Source organism: Eleutherodactylus coqui, chromosome 6, assembly GCF_035609145.1.
Source record: "Eleutherodactylus coqui strain aEleCoq1 chromosome 6, aEleCoq1.hap1, whole genome shotgun sequence".
Lineage (NCBI taxonomy): Eukaryota > Metazoa > Chordata > Amphibia > Anura > Eleutherodactylidae > Eleutherodactylus > Eleutherodactylus coqui.
This window is the reverse complement of record NC_089842.1, coordinates 193,633,046-193,656,560: the sequence shown is the minus strand read 5'-3', so window position 1 is coordinate 193,656,560 and position 23,515 is coordinate 193,633,046. Positions and strand designations below refer to the sequence as shown.

General features: G+C 47.4%; 1 protein-coding gene across 3 annotated transcripts in view; it reads left to right on the top strand.

Annotated features, from left to right (window-relative positions):
* The first annotated feature begins 5,210 nt into the window (after positions 1-5,210).
* The window catches only part of LOC136633079 (cytosolic phospholipase A2 zeta-like), a 98,853-nt gene continuing 80,548 nt past the window's right edge, over positions 5,211-23,515 (top strand). Inside the window, exons 1-3 of one of the 3 annotated variants that reach the window (XM_066608538.1) lie at positions 5,211-5,372; positions 21,320-21,389; positions 23,294-23,430. In XM_066608538.1, coding sequence (XP_066464635.1) covers positions 5,253-5,372; positions 21,320-21,389; positions 23,294-23,430 — 327 coding nt within the window. In that variant the 5' untranslated portion in view covers positions 5,211-5,252. Of the gene's footprint in view, positions 5,373-21,316; positions 21,390-23,054; positions 23,167-23,293; positions 23,431-23,515 lie in introns of those variants that run through there. The other 2 variants (XM_066608537.1, XM_066608539.1) reach the window with 2 other exon arrangements.

Below are 23,515 nucleotides of genomic sequence, written 5' to 3'. Positions count from 1 at the left end.
TGAGTGATTAAGCAAAGCCGGGTCACTGTAGTTATTTGGTACACACTGGTGAGCCGGTGGCGGGAGGTGCCTTTTGTATGTTTTTCCGCTTCCTGTCCCAACAGGGGTCCAGTGGACATCCTCCATGTGTATGCTTTCAGGATGACTTCAGAAAAGGAATTAACAGGTAAACCTAATTCCTGTCTTTTACATCCTGCCATCGCAGGACGTCTATGGAGGGAGATAGAGCTGCTCTCTCCATACAGTGCGGGCGTCAGCTGTTTATTACAGCTGACACCCGTGGGTAATGCTATAGCATTACATCATACTGCAGGAGCGATCAAAGCATCGCTGGTTGTGGTCCTCTAGGGAGGACTGAAAGAAAGTGTAAAAATAGGAACAAAAAAGTTTTACTAATTATTACAAAAAAAAGTAATACAAGTTTTTAAAAAAAAAAAACCTTTTGCCTCATTTGCAATAAAAAAAATCAAAATAATAAACAAAAAATACGTGTTTGGTATCGCTGCGTCCATAATAGTCTGATTTATCAAAGTAATAAATCATTTTCCCCACATGGTGAACGTGGTCCGAAAAAAAAAATAAAGAAAGCCAGAAATGCACTTTTTTGGTCACCCTATCTCTGGGAAAAAATGTAATAAAAAGCCTATGTTATCAAAAATGGTACCAACAGAAACGACAGGACGTACTGCACAAAATGAGCCCTAACTCAACTTTGTCGACAGAAAAATAAAAGTTATTGTGCTCAGAAAATGGACATAGAAAATAATTTAAAAAAATTAAATATCTTAAAAAAAAGTACAAGTAGTACAGCAAAAAAAAATAAAAAATTTAAGTTTGATATTGCAGTAATCGTACTGACCCATAGAATACAAGTTATCGGGTTATTTTTGTTGCAGTTTGTGCGCCGTAGAAACAGGACGCACCGAAAGATGGTGGAATGTCGTTTTTTTTTTTCTATTTCTCTCCACCTTGAATTTTTTAAACGTTTTTCAGTACATTATATGGTACAATAAATAGCACCATTGAAAAATACAACTCATCCTGCAAAAAACAAGCCCTCATACAGCGACGTCGATGGATAAATCAAGGAGCTACGATTGTTTAAAAGGGGGGAGGAAAAAATGAAAATGGAAAAAAAGCAAAAAAGCTCCGTCACTTAAAGGTTAATATAGAGGTTTTAGTGCAAAAAGCATATGGGGGAAATTTATTATCGGCTTTAAATTTATGGCCCAAAGCAGTGCAGTACATTTTTTAGATGCACCAAGGGCCTCTATTTAGCTTTGGGTCAATCAGTTTTGCCCCTGAATCTCATTATCTGTGCAGTGTTAGGCCACCTGCAGATGGCCGGGTCAGATCCCGTTGCGTCTCCTCTCTATGCTGTGTTGTGGCTGCCGCCCAGCTGGCGCATGCGCAGAGAGGAGCCGGCTCAACACTACTGACATTTCTGTGCGGGCGTCTGCGAGACCCGCACAGAAATAGAACATGCCGCAATTTGTTGTTTGCGTGTTTTCACACGGACAAATCATAGCCGTCTGCCTAAGGCCTCCTTCCCACGAACGGATTTCCGCCGCGTAATTCGCGGCGAAAATCCGCTGCGTTGCCCGCAGCTATTAGGTTCTATTGAACCTAATAGCACAATGCTCACGATGCGTAATTCCACCGCGGAATTACGCACCGCGATTTCTCCCGTCCTCACCCGCAGCATGCTCTATTTTCTGCGGGTGAGGACGGGCTGTACGCACTGACGGCTTCCATTGCAGTCAATGGAAGCCGTCCATTCACACTATCTCCCGCTGTAACCAGCGGGAGATAGCGTGAAAAAACGCTTTCCCGCCCACCGCCGAGCGTCATATGACGCCAAATGACGCGGTCCGGCCGCGTCACGTGACACGGCCGGTCGTGCACGTGACACGGCTGGTGACGCGAGGGCGGTGGGCGGTGACGGGCGGTGACGCGCGGCGGTGGGCGGGGAAGCGATTTCACGCTATCTCCCGCAGGTAAGTATAGGGGCTCTGGGGGGCGCCGTGACGGGCTTCGCAGCGGAATATTACGCTGCGGAGCCCGTCACGCTCGTGGGAAGGAGGCCTAAGATTGCGTTATCTAGTGCAATCCTATGCAGGCGGACACGGGCGGAAATTCTGTGGGAAATTCCCTGTGTGCAGGGGGCCTACGTATTCATGCCGGCCGATATACAGCATCTCTCTCTGCAGGGGGAGGAGGGTGGAAGAGTCGGGAGCAGTGCTCTGAGCTCCCGCCCCCTCTCTCTGCCCCTCGGCATTATTTGCAATGAGGTAATTGCAAATAGTGCCAAGGGGCAGAAGCTCAGAGCACTGCTCCCGACTCTTCCAGCCTCCTCCCCCTGCGCAGAGAGATGCCGTATATCGGCTGGCGTGAATACCTGGCCGATATACGGTTGTCTCAATAAGCCCTTAAGGCGAGTACCCAGAACAAGGCCTGGTCATCAGCGCTAGACTAGCGGAAGGCAGTATTTCACAAATTGAGAACCTTGTGTGATTTCTTTTACGACGATGTCAAAGATATACATAATCAAGGGCATTGAATGGTGCGATTGAGGAAAATCATCCAGTGAAAGGAGAACCTGTGATTCTAAACAACCCAGTGACAAAAGGGGACAGAGTAGTATGTCAAGACTTTATTCTCACCAACAGACAGTGCAGTCAAGCAAACTGAAGCCAAATACAATGCAACTAAGGTATCAAAAGACAAAACTTGTCTTTCCTTAGCACGGATGGTCTATAACAGCAGACAACTAGTTAGAGTGCCAATGTTGTTCACCCTTTGACCCCTAAAGCCTCTCTCACACGAGCGTTGTTTGTGCACATTAGAGGCATGCACAGAACGCGCTTCTATAAGAACCAATGGTTTCCTATGGAACCATTCAGATGAATAAATTTTAGCGCGCTAAATCCTCGCACTTACCAAAACTAGGATACTCGAGGGCAAGGTCGCATCGAAGCTCCGTGGTGCATGCAAAGATAGGACCTGACCTATCCTTGGTGCATGCTTGCCATAGACTCCTATGGGAGCTGGAATGCACACACCAGGATCGTGTTAACAGGCTACTTCAAATAGCTGGAATTCACCTGTTCATATGATCTTTAGTGCAGTATAGGCACTATCTTTTCATGTTCCTATACTGTGCTAAAACACCGCTCGTCTGAAGGAGCCCTAAAGGACGTACATGTACGTCCTCCAGCATCAAGGCCTACTCCATACACGATAGACCCCAGCTGTTTTTAACAGCTGATAATTGCCTGCAACAACTGCAAGCAGTGCTTTAAATGCCATGATTAGAATTGACAGCAGCATTTAAAGGGTTAATAGCTGCAATTGGCCGCACGTTCAACTGTAATAGAGACTTCGCCCCGTGATCTCTCTTCATACATACCCTGATGCTCCAGGACGTAAATGTACAGCCTGGAATGGGATTTGGTTAAAAATAAAATAAAAACAGAAAATACCCAAAACATATTTGGTACCGCAGCATCCACAAAAGTCTGATCTATCAAGATAACACCTTATTTATTTAGCATGGTGAAGATCAGCTGGAAAAATAAAACGCGCTTTTGGTGAAGATCAGCTAAAAGCGCCAAAACTGCGCTATTTTGGTCGCCCTGTCTCTAGAAAAAAATATAATAAAAAGTTGTATGTACTCCAAAATTGTACTAATAGAAACATCAGGTTGTTTCGCCGAAAACAATCTCATACACAACCCTATTGATTAAAAAAAAAAATTTTTAAGTTACGGCGGTCAGAAGATGGTGATAAAAAAATTTTTCCATCCATTTTATTTTTTAAAAGTACTACAACAAAAAACTGAATTGGGGCTTATTCAGATATGCGTATATCAGGTTTCACACCCGCCCAATAAACGCTGTCCCTCCCACTCACCAGCTCTCTGCTTCTCTCCTCCCCTCCGAGTGGTTTGCAATGGGAATGGGCAGGATGGGGTGGAGCTAAGCTCCCACCCCCTCCCCTTGTCCATAGCCAGCAATAGGAGTGGGTGGGGCAGAGTGGCACTTAGCTCCGCCCCCTCCCATTGCGACCACAGGAGTGGAGGAGAGAGACGAAGAGTGGGAGGGAAGGGAGAAACTGCTTAGATGGAAGTGTATATCGGCTGGACGTGAAAACCTGACCAATATACACCTGTGGGAATAAGTCCTTAATTTGATATCGTTATTAGAGATGAGCGAGCCTACTCAGCCACGCCCCTTTTTCGCCTGAGTACCGCGATTTTCGAGTACTTCCGTACTCGGGCGAAAAGATTCTGGGGGGGGCGCCGTGGGTGAGTGGGGGGTTGCAGTGGGGAGTGGGGGGGGGGGGGGAGAGAGAGAGAGAGGGCTCCCCCCTGTTCCCCGCTGCTACCCCCCGCGCTGCTACGTCTCCCCCCGCCCCCCGAATCTTTTCACCCGAGTACTGAAGTACTCGAAAATCGCGGTACTCGACCGAGTAATTACTCTAAACGAGTATACTCGCTCATCCTGACCCACAGAATAAAGTTATGTCATTTCTGCTGCAGTGTACACACTGTAAAAACAAGGCTCCTCCCCACCACAAAGATAGTGAAACAGCACTGGGAAATATTTAAGACTTTTTCAGTACATTATACAATACCTTAGATAGTACCATAGAAAAATACAACTCGTCCTGCAAGGAACAGACCCTCAGACTTTGCATCATAAAGAGTTACGATTTTTCTTGTGAGTGGAGAAAGCGAAGGGAAAAAAATGGCTGCGTCCTCAATGGGTAAGAGAAATAGAAATACAAGACTCTGGTGGGCGAATGAGCACAAAAATTACAGCAGGGAGCAATGGAAAAACATCACGAAGTCAGCTGAATCCAGATTTCTGTTGCACCAAACTGATGGTAGAGTAGAAGTTGGCACAACTAGTATGAATAGATGACCCCTTCCTGTCAAGTGCCAACAGCTCAGGCAGGTGCAGTAATGGTAAGGAGAATGATTTCTTGGCCCCTCTTCTGATAACTGTGGCTAGAAGCCATGACAAAGTGCTGCTGTTCTGAATACCAAATTACTAGACTTGCATGGCTCTTCAGGGTCCATCTAGAGTAGGTGATCTGGAATCAGGTAATGCTTCTAATGACATCTCTGTGCTGGAACAGCCCTGTCCTGGGCAGTGAGTATCTGGGAACGCCTATTACCTGTGGTCACACCCTTCCTGTACCTGTGCAGTCGGTAGCAGAGCTCCCAGGTGTGCAGTCCTGGGGAGAGAATGTGGTGGGCAGCAGTACGGGGGCTCCCGGGCTGGGCAGTGCCAGCTCTGGCTGCAGCCGTCCTATGGAAGAAAGACAAGGAGAGGGCTAGAGCTTGTAAGATGCCAGCCAGCTGGAGGGTGAGTGATCGGAGAAGGAGCATTACATGGCAGATTTACATTTCATAGTATCTAGCAGTCACAGTGGAGTTTTGCCTTAATTACTGGTTTCCAAAAACTGGTAATTAGGCAGGTATTTTCAGTAAATTGATCATTTATAATTGGTTGTCCTGTGTGCTTAATACTCTGTGAACTTTGCCTTGTTTATACTTTCATTAGAACTTTTCCATCAGAATAGCTTAACCTGCTGCACAACTGGTTTGTGGCATAAGTTATAGTAAATCGACCTCTTTGTACTAAGTCACACCCACTTTCTAGAAAAGTAGTGAAAAATTGTATACATTTTTTGGGAGGGGTGGAAAGAAATCCCAGAAACTCTGTCATTGTCTTTTGTTTTTATGGTATTCACCTTGTGGTATACGTTTACATAATATATTTTCTGGGCAAATACAATTATGGTGTTGCCAATTTTTTTTAAATATATTGTACTACTTTTGCATAAAAGTGTTTCAGGCGTTTAACCCTTCAGTGACCAGCCTATTTTGTGTCTTAGTCGGGTGTCACGCTAACGTAAGCGTATAGGCGCAATGGGTGTTACGTATTTGCACGTGTTTTACTGTACTGTTTGCGTGCGCAAAAAAACACGCAGTCATGCTTCAATTTATTGAAATGGACAATTAGGTTAATTAGTTCCGTATGTGCTACTTTCGTGCATAAATGCGTACGAAAACAAAGCATGCTGCGCTTTTATTTGCACAAACAATACGCACGGAAAATTAGCACGTGAGCAAACACATTGAAATCAATGGGTTCTATTCATTGCGTAGTGCGCACACAAAACGCTGTCTAAATACGCTCGAGTGACGGAGGCCTTAAAGGGGTTGTCCCGCGCCGAAACTGGTTTTTTTTTTTCAACCCCCCCCGTTCGGCGTGAGACAACCCCGATGCAGGGGTTAAAAAAGAACACCGGACAGCGCTTACCTGAATCCCCGTGCTCCGGTGACTTCTTACTTACCTGCTGAAGATGGCCGCCGGGATCTTCTCCCTCGGTGGACCGCAGGGCTTCTGTGCGGTCCATTGCCGATTCCAGCCTCCTGATTGGCTGGAATCGGCACGTGACGGGGCGGAGCTACACGGAGCCGGCATCCTGCATGAGCGGCCCCATTGAGAAAAGAAGAAGACCCGGACTGCGCAAGCGCGTCTAATTTGGCCATTAGACGCCGAAAATTAGGCGGGCTCCATGGAAACGAGGACGCTAGCAACGGAGCAGGTAAGTGAAAAACTTCTTATAACTTCTGTATGGCTCATAATTAATGCACAATGTACATTACAAAGTGCATTAATATGGCCATACAGAAGTGTATAGACCCACTTGCTGCCGCGGGACAACCCCTTTAAGGACTAAGGCCGCCTGCAGACGAGCGGGTCGGATCCGGCAGCGAGAATTCTCACCGCGCGATCCGACCCGAGAGCCTGCAGTGACAAGCGCGTACTCTCCCGCGCCTGGCGGCCCCGGCTCTTTCATGTGCCGGCTGCCACGCAGCCGGCGCATGCGCAGACCGGAGCCGGCGGCCGGGTGAGTGCATGCCACGCAGAAAATTAGGACATGCCGCGGTTTGTTTGCCGCGCGAGATTTCGCGCGGCCAAACCGCGGTCGTCTGCATAGGAGTGCGTATTTTATTGCACTCCTATGCAAACTTTCAGCGGCGGGATTTCCGCTCGTGTGCAGGCGGCCTAAGAGATTTTCATCATTGCATTGCAAGAGCGATGACTTGTTGACATAGACATATGTTTTTCTTCAGGCTCATGTATGCGTAGAACGGGACTCCCCACAGCACTATACTGATTTGTAAATGTCTGCTCCACCTGCACAGACCGTGTGTGGCTGCAGGGCACTGCGCACCCCTGTGTATCATACGGTCATGCGCAGTGTGACTTTTTAAAATTTTTATTTATTTTTTAAATTTCTTGCTCTTTCATAGCGGGGTTGCGTATGAAAACTCTGCTCATATGCAATGTATAGTGTTTCATATGCAGCCTATATCAATGTATAGGGCTCATGCTGCGTGATACATAGAGAAATGGAGCATGCTGCAATATATTTCATGTGCATATTGATACGCAGTGTCTTCACGTACATGTGCATGGGTCTATGCAAGTCCATTGGCTTTCTTTCACTCCATTCTCTGCGTATTACATGGCCGTGTAATGAATGCATAATACAAGGTGAAAACCCGATCATGAGCCTTAAAGGGGTTGTCCCGCGCCGAAACGGGGTTTTTTTTTTTTCAATAGCCCCCCTGTTCAGTGCGAGACAAACCCGATGCAGGGATAAAAAAAAACAAACGGGTAGTACTTACCCGAATCCCCGCGCTCCGGTGACTTCTTACTTACCTTGTGAAGATGGCCACCGGGATCTTCACCCTCGGTGGATCGCAGGTCTTCTGTGCGGTCCATTGCCGATTCCAGCCTCCTGATTGGCTGGAATCGGCACACGTGACGGGGCGGAGCTACGAGGAGCCGCTCTCTGGCACGAGCGGCCCCATTCAGAAGGGAGAAGACCGGACTGCGCAAGTGCGTCTAATCGGGCGATTAGACGCTGAAGATTAGACGGCACCATGGAGACGGGGACGCCAGCAACGGAACAGGTAAGTGAATAACTTCTGTATGGCTCATAATTAATGCACAATGTACATTACAAAGTGCATTAATATGGCCATACAGAAGTGTATAACCCCACTTTGTTTCGCGGGACAACCCCTTTAAATAAGAGTTGTATATATTATAATGACACGACTCAAGGGTACATATAATGTGCTGTATAACATTTTTACATTTTTGGGGGGGGAAGGGGGTCGATCGGGGAATGAAAAAGATGTCCAGAAATTCTTCGATGGCAATATGCAATTTCATGTCAACAAGTGGAATTCGATCACGATTTTCCACTCCCGAAGGAGTAATCGCAGCATGCTGTGATTATGCAGGCTCCACACGGAAGGCTTCCATTGAAGTCAATGGAAGCTGTACGTCCCGCGACCCTTCCGCAATCCTCATTATCTAGGGACGGCACAGTCTATTCTGTACTTCACATGTTCGCCGGCCGGCACATCCACAGAACAGAATAGAAGACGCTGGACACGGTACGCGGGAGTCACCGCCCGGGCGCAGGGTTGGATTACACCTGTCTGCAGGCGGCCTTATTTGGATCAGGGATCAGCATTATTACGTCCCGTTTTAAACGCCACATTTACAGCCTTTTCAAACTTGCTCAACAGTGTTCTTTTATTGCACCCCATCATTACAATGGGTGATGCACATTTAAAAAGCGCCAAAACGCACTAAAGTAGACTAGACAGCATTAAGAAAAAGGCGGCATTAGAGAATCCTCCTCTGAAAAGCCCCATTGAAATCAATGGAGGTGAGAGTGGCCTTACTCTGATAGCAAGTTTTTAGAGATTTATTTTATTTTTTCTCAATTTTGCACTATAAAAAATCATTTTTAAATAAAAACAACTGAATCTGCATCGCTGCATTCTAAGATCCATAGCATTTTTTTATTTCTCTGGTAACGGAGCTCTGTGAGGTCTTGCTTTTTTACAGGAAGAACTGTAGTTCTTATTGGTACCCGTTTGAGGTACATGTGACATCTGGATTGCTTTTCACTGCGTTTTTTGCTGAAAGTATAAAAAGAAAGATAGCAATTCTGGAATTACTTTTTAAATGATGTTCATGGCGTTCACGATGCATGATAACTAACAAAATATCTTCATTGTCTGGGTTGTTACAAACGCGGTAATACTGATTCAGGTTTTACTTTTTTAAACATTTTCTTCGTGTTTTATCCACTTAAAATGGAAATCTGTGGGGAAAATGTGTTTTATTTATTTATTTATTTTCTAAAGTGGACTTTTTTTTTCCTTTTTTAAATTAAATTTTATTGCAGTTTTTTTTAACACATATATTTTTAGTCCCATCCTTTGTCAGAGTTCAATACGCTGCTGTAATATGCTTAGTAAATGCACTACATGTCAAGTGGTGTAGTATTCTAGCAATCAAACTTCATCGAGCGCTGCATTGATTGGTTCTCTTGAGCGATAATCATTGCGTGTAAATGGGCCTTAAGCCATTCATACTTAATTGATTGGTGGAATGACAGTCAGTCTGCCATTCCACCAATCAGAACTTCATACTTCTGTCACACATAACTTCTGCAGTCACTCTACATAGTTCCTGTGTGGCAGGAGAATGTACATCTGTCCTGGGCAGAGTCTAACTGGTCTGAAGCTTCACCGCCGGAATTGGGAACCATGATTCATCCATCCATTTTTAATTTGATAAAGAGGCTGTGGAGCCCAGAAATACATTGTACTAGAGATTATAATAAATTTTCAGTTCTTATCCTCCACATAGGAGATCCTAAGCTTGATTCCATCAACACAGTAAGCTCTATTTAGTTACCATAATGTCCAGCTCTGGTAACATATCTAAGCATCAGGCTCATGGCCCCCACATGGGCATGGGGGTGTGCGCTACGCATGGGCAGGGGATCCTAGCCAACCAGGAAAAAAAAAATTCTGATATCAACGGCAAAGCACAGCGTATTTCACCCTGCCATGTCCCCACAGCACCGTGACCTAAGGTGTTGTCGGGACATGACAGGGACCCAAGGATGTGATATTAGGTACTGTGGTATCTTGTCTCCACCACAAAAAGGGTGGAGACCTGTGATTGTGCTGTGGGAGGTGTAGGGTATGCCCCCAGCTGCTGATTGGCTAGTCTGTTCGATACCCTCCAGTGTTGGGTGCAAGCGCCTTCCCCGCCGGCCTCCCTGCAAGCCCCCGGCAAGGAGACTGACAGCAGCCGCAGACGGGAGCACAGCTTCAAGTGGCTCCCCCTCTTGTCTTCCTGCAATGCCCCGCGGCGAGGAGACTGACAGCAGGTGCGGCAGACGGGAGCACAGAGTGCCGGGGGACAGTGAGTGAGCGCCGACCGCATGGAGAGGAGAGTGACAGCGACCGGTGTGGACGCTAGAAGCACAGAGTGGAGGACAGCGCCAGGTGAGAGTGATGGAGTGCGGGACCATGACATGGCGTGGGGGTTATAAAATGACAGTGGGCCGGAAGCGGAGGGTGCGGGGGGGGGGGGGGGGGGTTTGGGGGTGGATGAGCAGAGTCGCACTCCCAGCAGCCCAGGGACCACAGGCAGTGGCCTTCGCCATGGGAGACTTACAGCAGCGGAGTGAGGTGGGGTTGGCATGGTAGGTGGGAGCCGAGATACTGATAGCAGTGTCTTCGGCAGGGAAGGTGGGAGCGCTATTGTTGGCATCAGTGAGCCCTCCCACACAACTCACCTAAGTCAACCCAGGTCTCCACACATTCTTCCGGTGGAGACAAAATACAACGGTACCGTGATTTTCTCGCTCGTGTCATTGGGGTACACAGCAAAGACCGTGGGATATAGCTTCTGCCACTAGGAGGCGACACTAAGCACAAAAAGTTAGCCCCGCCCTCTGGCTATATCCCTCCTGCCGACAGCAGGCTAATTAGTTTTTAGCTTAGTGTCTCGTAGGAGGACGGTTGTGCCCGTTAGGGCTGCTTTAAGGGCCAGGGTTAGACGGAGAGGCAGGACGCTCCCCATCAAACCCGAACGGAGAGGAGGGCGAACAACCTCGGGTTTGTCCAGGTTGCTTCTTGCCCGGCCCGCCTCAGAAGGAAAGGTGGCACATCCGGGTCGTATATATCCGCATGTGGCCCGCCAGCGTGAGCCCCCCTATGTTTGGTGCAGAGGTCTGCATCCCCTTCCCATGGGCAGGCGATGTTACAGGGGTAGGCTGCTGGAACTGGGGAGCCGCCTTATCTTCCAGCAAGAACGCAGGAGGTAAGTATGTGCTGGCGACCCCCCCTCCCCTCCCCTCCCCTCTCCCTTCCCTGGCTCTCCCAGTATGTCGCTTTTGCATGCGTACCTTGTGGGCTGCAGCGAGGCGCAGGCATAGGCGCAGGCGGACAGGCTCCTTTTCGCGGGGGTTGTATCCGCTATGTATGGCTGCGGATATTCAGGGCACTGGTTTCAGGCAAGCCGGCGGGGGGGCGTGGCCTCGTAGGCATGGCACCTCAGGCGGCGGCAGCAACAACTTCAGGATGCCCTGGTCTTCCGTCTCCCTGCATGGGCTCCCGGCAGGAGTTCCTGCGATGTAGGGGCTCAGTGGAGGGGCTGCAGTGCAGCCCCGGGCGAGGCAATGCCGGGAGCGGAGGGGGGGTGGCCACGCCCACATGACGTGTGGGGGCGTGGCTTCACGGTGATTCCTCCGTGGGGGCGTGGCCACGCCCGTGTCACGCTGGGGGCGTGGCCTCGTGACGTGGGTGCGGCAGAATGCTGCCTTCATTGACTCCATGTAGGGGGCGTGGCCTTATCGGCAATGCACGCCGCCCTGCCCCTCCCCCTTCCTCCCTTAGCACAGGTGAAGGGGGATGACATCAGAGAAGCAGCCTATTGGGGACAGCGCGCCAGGACTTAAAAACCTCCCTGCTGCTCCACTCCTTGCTGCCTTTTCTGCTCAGCTTATACGCTGCACAGCTCAAGCTTCAGGAAAAGAAAGCCCTTCAGCACCTGCAGTCCCCCAACCCAGCGGCTCCCCGGACCTCTTCGGACCTCGGCAAGGACCTTGGTAAGCTCTGCCTGGCGGCTAGCTCCCCTCTTTCGCTGTGTATCCCTCCTGCCGGCGGTTGGCATAGCAGAGGATAGCTCACAGTTTTCTTTGCCCGGTGAAACCCCAGCACCATGTCTGACCCCAGAGCCCTGGAAGCTGGACCAGGGACAGCAAGAGTAACGCACTTTGCTTGCTCACGCTGTAACCTAAAGTTCGCATGCGGACAGGCTGAGCCCTTTTGTAGAGATTGTTCCCCTGCGAAACAGGCGGCTGGGCAGGGCGTCCCCCCCGCAGTTCAGCCCCCAGCTGTGGCCGAGCCGGAATGGGTCCGCTCCTTGTCAATGGCGGTGTCTGACCTCACTCGGGCATCTGGCGCAATTTTGGAAAGGTTAGCGCAGGACGCCACCGGTTCACATGAGGAGGGTGGCCGTAGACGTAAACGGGTCAGGCCTTCGGACTCACGGCGGCCCTCCCGATCACCATCCTCCTCGTCGCTTTTGCGCTCTTCTGGCACTAGGTCACGGCGCTCGTCGGCAGAAGAGGATGTTTCGGACGAGGAATGGTCTGAATCTTCCTCAGACTCTGTTGTGGAGGAGGATCAGGTCCCAAAATTTTCTGCGATGGTGGAGAGCTTAGTGGTTGCGGTGCGTGACACTTTTCAGCTCACTGAACAGGAACCACAGGCATCTGGAATATCGTTTTCTTTCAGGCAGCCTAGACGCTCTCCAAAAACCTTTCCTCCTCATGAGGACTTTGACAAGGTCCTATCTAAGGAGTGGAAGGCACCGAATAAGCGTTTTTCCAAGATAGGTTACTTGGACGGGAAATACCCCTTCCCGCAGGATTTAGTGGAGAAGTGGTCGGTCCCACCACTAGTGGATCCACCCATTTCGCGCCTGGCTAAGCACACGGTGCTACCCACGGCACAGTCCTCCTCCCTCAGGGATCCCAAGGATCGAGGAGTCGAGGCCTTAGCAAAGACCGTTTTTGAGGCGGCAGGGTCAGCTCTTAGGCCTGTGTTTGCCTCGTCCTGGGTCAGTAAGGCTGTTACTGACTGGGCAAAGCGGTTACGAGAAGGAATCCTCGAAGGGGCAGCGTCCGAGGATCTGGTGGGCATTACACACCAGATTGAACAAGCGGGCATGTTTCTCTGAGGCCTCTATGGATACAGCCAGGCTGGCGGCCCGAGCCTCCGCGGCATCGGTGGCGACTCGCCGGACCCTATGGTTAAAATCGTGGGATGCGGACGCTTCCTCCAAGGGGTCGTTGATCAGTATGCCCTTTGTAGGATCTCGTCTGTTCGGCGCCAAGCTAGATGAGCTAATCTCAGAGGCTACGGGGGGAAAGAGCTCGCTTTTGCCGCAGAACCGTCCAAAGCGGTCATCTCCGCAGCACAGACATTTTCGTTCCTATCGCCGGACGAGTCCTCGTAGGGTGGAGAGGAAGGGTCCACAGGAGCGGGAACAAAGGAAGGTGCCTTCCGTTAAACCAAAGTCCTCTTGGCGGGGGCCCCAGCCCGCAAAGGGTACCAAAAGCAAGCCCTCCGCATGAGGGACTGCCCCCACCTGTTTCGGACAAGGTGGGGGGACGGCTTCTCCAATTCAGCCAGGTCTGGTCATCTCAGATCTCAGACACTTGGGTACAGGAGGTCGTGTCCAAGGGCTATGGCACTATCGGCAAAACCACCCTTTACGGTTTTTCACCAGGATAAGGTGGTGTTGCGACCGGTGCAATCTTTTCTCCCAAAGGTGGTGTCTACCTTTCACATTAATGAGGACATTGTACTGCCATCATTTTGTCCAAAGGCGGTTCACCCTAGGGAACGGGCTCTGCACACCTTAGACCTAGTCCGCGCTCTAAGGACATATTTGGACCAGACAGCGTCCTTCCGGCGCTCGGATTCCCTGTTCGTGATACCGGATGGTCCGAGACGGGGCCTCGCGGCATCAAAGGTGACTATTGCTCGCTGGATCCGTTCAGCAGTGGTGGAAGCCTACCGGGCCAAGGGTGAGGCACCGCCATTCCAGGTGACGGCACATTCCGCCAGAGCAGTGGGGGCGTCATGGGCGGTAAGTCACGGTGCCTCAGTATCACAGGTGTGTAAGGCAGCTACCTGGGCATCCCTGCACACCTTTTCTAAGTTTTATCAGTTACATACGTTTGCGTCAGCCGACGCTTCGCTGGGTCGAAAGGTTTTACAGACGGCTGTAAACTGACCGCATGCGGTTATGATTTATTTGTACCCACCCTTGGGGACGGCTGTGGGACGTCCCACGGTCTTTGCTGTGTACCCCAATGACACGAGCGAGAAAAGAGGATTTTTTACTCACCGTAAAATCTCTTTCTCGTCTCGTCATTGGGGGACACAGCACCCACCCCTCTTTCTTTATATGACACAGTGGTGGTCCTGGTCGGACTCCGGATTCTGTAAGTCGCACATGGTGCTGCGTGTTTTTCATTACAGTTAAATTTTTTGTTGATGTGTCATATGACTAACTATTGTTGTCTCTCTGTTCCTGCATGGCTATTCCAACTGCTGGCATGACAAACTAATTAGCCTGCTGTCGGCAGGAGGGATATAGCCAGAGGGCGGGGCTAACTTTTTGTGCTTAGTGTCGCCTCCTAGTGGCAGAAGCTATATCCCACGGTCTTTGCTGTGTCCCCCAATGACGAGACGAGAAAGAGATTTTACGGTGAGTAAAAAATCCTCTTTTATCCTTCCGCCTCGCTGATTATGCACAAATATCAGGGTCATAACTGTAACACTTGCTGCAAATGGTGCGCACTACCATGCAGCAGTATGCTGCTATGCGGTAAAGATAGGGCAAGTGATTGGATCCCTGCATGAACTGCCACCATGTGTGATAAATGCTGCCAGATGAACTGAGGCCAGCTACACACATGTTGATTTGCATTGAGGAATCTGAGGCGAGTATCCACCTCCGCCCATAGCGTGCTTTGAAAAAGTGATTCTTCCTGCTCACGAGCGGAAACCAATTGTGGTTTCTGCTCGTGGAGGAAAAATTGCAGCATGCCTTATGTTTCCGTGGATTCCACGCAGACGGCTTTCATTGTCAATGTAAGCCAGCCGATCCACGGCCCCTCCGCAACTGACATTGTGGAAAGGTCAAGGATTCCGCATCATTGCTAGGCAATGGTGCTGGAAAAGCAGGAGTTTAAGGGAAAAAAAATCTGTACCGCACATGTCCGACTGTGAGCTGTGAGGACCATCTGCAGTTCAGATGAAGAGAAACGGCTAATAGCGATTCTCCACTCGTGGGATTTAATTAAATCACGGCATGCTGCGATTCTCCACCCCTTGATCCTTGCTGCTGAATATCGCTAGCGATATTCCACCTCGGCCGTGGACAGGGGGCCTTAGACTGGTTTGTCTATTGCACAGGTGTCAAACACAAGGCCCGCCGCCTCATTTTCTGTGGCCCGCTGGCTATGCAGTAAGTTCCCTCACTCCTCCGTGCTGCTGTCTGTATGCGATCTTCTCTCGGCTTGTACTGGCTAGTGCAGACAGTAATAGAGGAGTGCCGATAGCAAACTGACAACGGCCGCGGAGGAGGGAAGAAGACTGCAGAGAGCATGATCTCTGGTGCGAGGAGAGCGGCACTGAGGAGGAGCAGTTGCAGGGTGAGATCCTTGTGTGTATATGTGTGTGTCTGTCTGTGTGTGTATGTGTATGTATATGTATGTGTGTATGCGCAGAATGGAGTGCGTGTGTATGCGCAGAATGGAGCGCGTGTGTAATGCGCAGAATGGAGCGCGTGTGTAATGCGCAGAATGGAGCGCGTGTGTAATGCGCAGAATGGAGCGCGTGTGTAATGCGCAGAATGGAGCGAGTGTGTAATGCGCAGAATGGAGCGAGTGTGTAATGCGCAGAATGGAGCGAGTGTGTAATGCGCAGAATGGAGCGAGTGTGTAATGCGCAGAATGGAGCGAGTGTGTAATGCGCAGAATGGAGCGAGTGTGTAATGCGCAGAATGGAGCGAGTGTTTAATGCGCAGAATGGAGCGAGTGTGTAATGCGCAGAATGGAGCGAGTGTGTAATGCGCAGAATGGAGCGTGTGTGTAATGCGCAGAATGGAGCGTGTGTGTAATGCGCAGAATGGTGCGCGTCATTGGTCACTATGGTGGACCTTATTACCAATCGGGCCACTGTGGGGTTCACTTTTACTGTCTTACAATTAGAATCGGCCCTTTGAAGGCAACCATAAGGCTGATGTGGCCCTCGGTGAAAATGAGTTTGACACCGCTGGTTTATTGTATCACATTGACTCACACTACATTGAGACTGATCTTTTTAATACATTGTTACGCTATTATATTTTATTACAAATCAATAAAAGTTTCTTTTTAACAGGACTCAAACAGTGGGTTTCATTTTTGTGTGAATGGTCATGTTTGTCAGCAAATACACTCTGTTCGGGTCTCCGGGGCAATCAGCAAGCTTCAGTTATCGCTTGCTGATAGCGGGGTTTGTAAACCCCACCTCCAACAAGCGATTGTTCTAAATGGTTCTCGAGCTCCGTGGCTCAGCCAATCACTGCAGTGCTCGGTGAACTAATCACAGCCATTCAATGTGATAACTGCACGGAAGCATGCCGGAATTGCGGATAACAGCTGGAGGGACCAGAACGGTGCCTGGTAGGTAAGTATTATAAGACATCCCCAGAAAATAAGACCCATGGCCTCTTTTGGGGCAAAAATTAATATAAGACAGGGTCTTCTTTTCAGGAAAACACGGTAGGAGGTCCTGAAAGTGATGACATGACCCTCACTTAGCCGTGATATTAACATTGAGTCTGTCTAGTATTACACGAAGAGACAGAAGAAATTAGGGAAGTCTACATCCACGGAAGATCTGTGGTTAGTTCTCCAAGATGTTTGGAACAACCTCCCTGCCGAGTTAGAAAAACTGTGCAAGTGTACCTAGAAGAATTGATGCTTTTTTGAAGGCAAAGGGTGGTCACGCCACATACTGATGTGATTTACATTTCTGTTTTGTTCATTCACTTTACATTTTGTTAATTGACAAAAAAAAAAACCCAAACTATCAATACTTTTGGTTTTGAAAACACTCACTTTGTGGCTTTTTTTTCCCACAGCTGCCTAAATCTTTTGCACAGTACTGTGAAAATAAATATACACTCCTCAATACTTAAATTGCAACATCAAGACGGGCAAGCTGTAAGTTCATGCAAATCAAGGAAGTTGAAGGTTTTGCTAAGATGTGCAAGGCTTCCTGTTCACGGGCGTTTTAGCATTGTGTTCCCCGTGGTGATAATCCGGCCACAGGGAACGCAATGCACACTTTCCATAGCGTTGCTATGGAAAGCGCAGCTCCCTTGTCCATGAACGGAGAATCCTAGCAATTCTCCGCTAGGCCCACAATTCGCGGCATGCTGCGAATTGCCGAGATTCTCCGCGGTCAGCCTATCTGTCAGGCTGACCACGGAGATCCGTCGGCAGGCTCCTGCTCCCGAGCGGCGGAGATCCACCGTGGGATACCGCAACGCCCGTGGACAGGCAGCCTAAATGTTCAAATTTTCAAGCACCTAGCTTCAATCTGTGGCATGTGGGAGAGGCTTGAATGGTATAAAAACCAGATTCAAAGCAAACTATTTTTTTTATTTGGTCACCTAAAACCTCAAAAGTCAAGATCAAGGCTGAAATGTCAGCACTATTCAACCATGTGTCCCAGTGGTTGGGAGAATAAAGACAAATTTGAATTATAGCAAACTTGAATGATAACGGTAAACCTCTGCGTGAACGGATTGTAAGATTAGAAGATCCATTTGTGATCCATTCTGTACTGTGAGTGAAATTCAACATCACGTCCCAAGCCTAGGGTGTCGAACAATGTCTCAACAAAGCATCAGAAGGCACTTGCACGACATTGAGGTGGGAGCCAAACATCCAGCAACAGGTATTCCATTGACCTCACGCCAACGTTTTCAAAGACTGCAATGGGGGCTGGAATGGAAGTGTATTCTGTTCAGCACTGGATCCTGCTTTTGTCTTGGATGCAATGATAGCCAAAGATGGGTCTGGAGGCCACATGGGCAATGCCATGAGGAAATGTCACACCGGTCCTACTACTGGGATTATAGTAAGTGGTGGCATAATGTCCGGTAGCCGGACCCCTCTTGTCTTCATTACATTGATTTGGTTGAGGAAACATTTGTATGGCCATTTCTTTGAAGTGTTCCAAGAGTGTGTTTCCCACACGGCAACGCCAGGCTGCATGTTGCTCGTGTAACGGTGAGTGACTTGCATGACTTAAACGGGCTACCACAGCCTCTAGACTTGTCTCCAATTGAGCACATTTGGGACATCACCACCTCATGTGCCTACAAAACCTTAATCAACTCTACCCCCTTGCAGCTTCAGAAGAATGACATAGGATTGAGGAATGTATACGTATTTATATCTACTGAGTAGGGATGTAGAATCATATTTGTACTGCGTGCGTGTAATGTATAGCTCAGTTCTGATACCATAGGAGACCTGACCTTGAAAGTATCGGCTGAATTCCAATGTTTGCCAAATCCTTTTGTTTAGATGAGCGCTGCCAGAATATTCAGAGGGATTATCTACCTCTCCCTATTGAATATTTGTGAATGCACTTGAATGCTTGTTGGACTGGAACATGCATGTTTATAAGGGAGTTGATGTAAGGGTTGTTTGATGAAGTCTCAGCCATGTATAGCAATGGACACATACTTGTACTACTTAACCCTTAAACCTCCAGCCTTTTTTGGGGCTGTCGTGTTTCTCCTTACCAGTGTTCCAAAAGCTAAAACGTTGTAATTTTTCCATCAGCATAACTGTATGAGGGCTTGGGTTTTTTTGTTTTTTTTTGTGGAACTAGTTGTTTTTTTTAATGGTAACATTTAATACACAGTATAATATTCTGGAAAACTTTGTAAAAATTAAGTGGGGTGAAATGAGGGAAAATGCAAATGTGCCACTTTTCAGGGTTTGGGGTTGCTTTTGCAGTGTTCCTTGTGCAGTAAATATGACATGTTAACTTCATTTTATGGCTCAGTACCATTGAGGTATAAAAAGGCTCTCAGAGACTACTTGTCTGTAGTGGACCTCTTTTTCCACTTCTGTGGAGTTTGTTGACCACTAAACGCCTCTACAATACAGTTGAAGAGATTTTGCCCAGTTAAGTGTTTGAGAGACACTCGTCCCTGTGTCTCTGCGCTCCCATGCTCCTGCATGGGAGCTAGCACAGCTGGCTCGCACACGTAGCTGCCAGCAGTGGGGCGGGGCAGTGCAGGAGATTTTGCTCCCCTGCCCCTCTCCATTGAGATAACACAATGGCCGTTCACTACTGAACGACCACTGTTTAAACTGAACGATGAGCGATGAACCTCACCGCTGATCTTTTATGCAGCATAAACGATGAGTGATGAGCTTCATCGCTCATCATTCAGTTTAAACAGTGGCTGTTCAGTAGTGAACGGCCACTTTGTTATCTCAGTAGAGAGGGGCAGGGGAGTGAGAGAAATCTCCTGCACTGCCTCGCCCCCAGGCTGGCTGCTCCGTAAGCGAGACAGCTCTGCTAGCTCCAATGCAAGAGCACAGGGACGAGTGACAGACATCGTTTGCCCGACATTCGTCCTGTTTAAATGGACCTTTTAAGAAGAGGTTTTCATAAAAAACAAAGTCCTGAAAATCGAAAAGCACAAAATATTTTCCAGATGGGGAAAAAATAACACAAGACACAGATATGGGAGAAAAGATACTGAAGGGTTGGTCAAAAATCAGAGCTTGCTTGATCAGTGAGACCTGGAGGGAAACCCTCTTCAAAATTATGCATCATGCCATATATGGCTTTGATATTCCAGCATCCCCCTTCATTCCTAGAGCGCATCACACAGTACCCAAAATGTGGAGCACCAGCCACAGATTTAGTTCATGGCATATGGAGTTGTGCTCAGGTGCAGGATTTCTGGAAGAAACTCATAAAGTATATGCAAGATTAATGGAGAATAGTAATACTGAGGGAGATACAAACTGTAATATTCCACAATGACGAGAGGACAGGGCCGGACGGATCTACTCCTCCAAAATTCCCTAAATTCATCCACATAGTTCTTCTAGTAGTGAAAAGACTTCTGCTCAAACATTGGCTTCTGCAAAAAATCCCAGGAATAACAGAGCTGGTAGCTCAACTTAAATTCCTATTAAGCATGGAACGAGTGAAGACCGAGAGACACAAAAAGAAAGAAGCAAAAACATTTTTCAAAAAATGGCAGATCTTCTTCCATTCACACTACACTGACCAAGAAATTAGAAAGATAGTAACCCCCTTTCAGTATACAACCTGGTACCTAATAGAGGAGGCTAGAGACTCTCTGGGAAGACTGTAAATCAACAGAGAGCAGGATAACGGGACGGACCGGAATGGAACATGAGACGTAGGATAGGGTCTGGATGGGGACAGTAGGAGGAGAGCAGGACAGAAATATTGAAAGTACCCCCTTCTGGTTATTTCCTTTTTTTTACATTTTATTATGGGTTTTTTTGCCTAATTTGAAACAAACAAAGATTTATACAAAGATACTGGGAAGATTGAAAGTGCCGAGTAAACTATAACAAGAAAATAGTACAAAAGATCAATATGTTTAATATAATATTTTACTTCCCAAAGGGACAATGCAAGATATGTCTGCAAATGAAAAGCTTTTGAAGAGTATCATTGTATCTTTCCAAGATGTATTTTATTTCTGTATTACTAAGATTATTTTCTCTTTTTTTGAATTGTAATGAAAAATATTTGCAAAAGTTTTAAAATAAAAAAGATGTTTGAAAAAATAAGGGGGGTTTTCTAAAGGTCATTTTACACGCAAAGATAACCTTTCAAACAACTGAAGGATTGAAAGATTTAGTGATCTATTTGCATAAAGTGTTAATAGCCATTAACACTTTATCAACTTCATTTGCATGTAAAAGGACCTCTAGGAGTTGTTTGCAGAGCCATGCCCAGCTGTCCAAACAATTGCACTGTTCTCCTCTGGACTGACTGCAGATTGCATTGTTCTCTTTGGGGCTAGTGTAAACATGCCATGGTGAGAACATCATGTGGTCTATTGAAAGATGGACGACTTTTGAGTGATAATCGTTGCGTGTAAAAGGACCTTAAGCCTTAAAGGCTTTGGACAAGAGTCTAATTAAACAGGAAATTTGACATGGTGTATTTTGAGTCATGCTAAATTATCTCTATATGGGGCTGCAATGGTGTGTTGGACATTGTGTGCGTGTTACCAGTGAATCTTGATACCTTTTATATTTGCAGAAGGAAATGCATCCATATTATAATCTGAGTGTGACTGTGTTAAGAGCTCAAAACATTCAAGGCGCAGACCTGTGTAAGTTGTAAATAATTACTTTTTGGAAGAAAAACAAAGGATGTCATTTTTCAGAATGTACTTTTTAGTTTGTTAAATTATTTTGCTTTTAAAAATCATCACTTAATATGCCCCCAAAATGTAAATTATATACTGATACTCCTGAAGCCCAATACTGCATTTAGCTGCACCCTAAGGCAGGGTTCACACGGGGCGTATTTTCGTCGGAAATCTCGCGGTTTGTCCGCCGGGAGAACCGCTGCGGTTTAAGCCGCGGCGGCTTTGAAGCGGTCCGGCCGCATGCTTTTCCGTTGCGGCCGGCTCTCCCATAGAGGAGAGCGCGGCCGTAACATAAATAAACAAAAAAACGACTGTAAACAGACATGCTGCTTCTTTTGAAACCGCGGCTGCGGCGGCAAATCCGCCCTGTGTGAATCCAGCCTAAGGAAATCAGGGAAATGTTTCTCCTCTCCCTTGTTCTGTAATCCAGTCTTCCTTATATATACTACTGGAGAACAAATCTCTTGAACATGATACAAACCTAGCCTTTCTTCAGGAGATAGCTGAAATTTTTTTTTACCAGTTTAAGAGGTGTGTAATACGATTTGCCAGTTTTTTTCTTGGGAAGGATTTTTAATTCCCTTAAATCCCGCCTAACATTGTCCTTTTCACTATAGCTTTGTGTGTTGGTTTTCAAGAGGTTTCACTGTATCTGTAAAAATTATTACCCAAATTGGAGCAACAAAATCTCATAGATATGTAACTTTAATAGCTAACAAAAATAAATGTTGTTAAATGGCAAGCTTTTAAGACTATTTAGATCTCTTCATCAGGCAAATATATTGAAGTATCTGAAGAAACACACAAAAGAGCAGAAACCTGGTGTAATAAACTGATAGATCTGTTAGAAGCCAAGGACTGTTTTAGTGCTCACCCTGTATTAATGCCTGATTAGCAGACCTAAAAAGTCTCAAAAACTTGCTGTTGAACATAATTTATTTTTTGTGAGTCATTGAAAGGTGGTATATCTACAAGATTGCGTTTCTCTAAGGCTGGGTTCACACGGGGCGGACTTGCTGCAGGAATTCCGTCCCTGGATTAGCCAGCCATGTAGACGAGATTTCTCAGAAATCTCGTCCACACGGAACGGCGAATCCGCTGCGGCTAAGCCGGTAGAAGCCGCTGCTGCGGCGCAAATTTGCCGACCGCAGCATGTCTATTTTGGGTTTTTTTCGCTGTGGCCGGCGCTCCCATAGAGAAGAGTGAGCGTCCGGGCCGCTTCAAAACCGCCGCGGGTTTTGAAGCAGCGGTTCTCCCGGCGGAATTCTCACGGTTTTTCGCTGCGGCCAAACCGCGGGATTTCCGTCGGGAATCCGCCCCCTGGGAACCCAGCCTTACTGAGATCAATAACCTTTTTTTCTTTAGGCTAGCAAAGTACCAAACTTTCTTCTTTTTCTTTTTACTAACTTTATATATTCTGCATTATTCCCCATTCATTTGATAGAGTATTCAGCAGGAAAGGGCTTACTCCTGGAAAATCTCACTGTGGTTTCTGCTTTCTTATGCTCCCATGCTGAACTCCTCCATGTGGGAATAAAGTGACTGTACTGTCAAAAGGGCTGTAAGGTGACAGGCTTTTCATTTCTCCTCTGAGACAGTCCACTCACTCCAATAATAAGCACCTTCTATTATCCTTCATTCATGTTTTATCTGTGCAGGCAATATCAAATATACGGAGACGGAGACAGCAAAAAGGACTTCCAGCACTTGATACTTGTTTTCTCCTTCGTCCCCCCCGGTACAAGACCCAAAAGCGGTCTACTCAGGCATTCTTTGATTATACCTACCTACACATTACATTTTTTGACTGTTGGTGATCACTCCTTTTATTTGTCACTTCTGCCCTTTTTTTTTTTTTTCTTTAGTGTCCAAGGCAGATTGCTATGTTCAGTTGAAACTTCCCACTGCGTCTCCACTCCCTTACCGAACAAAAGTTGTATACAACTCAACAGACCCTGAATGGAATGAAACATTTCATTACCGAATCCATGGTGCAATCAAGGTAAGATCGTAGTTTCTAAAAGATTTCAGTGATTTAAAATCTATGCCAAGATATTTATAGTGCCTTCTTTGTTCCATACAGTAGT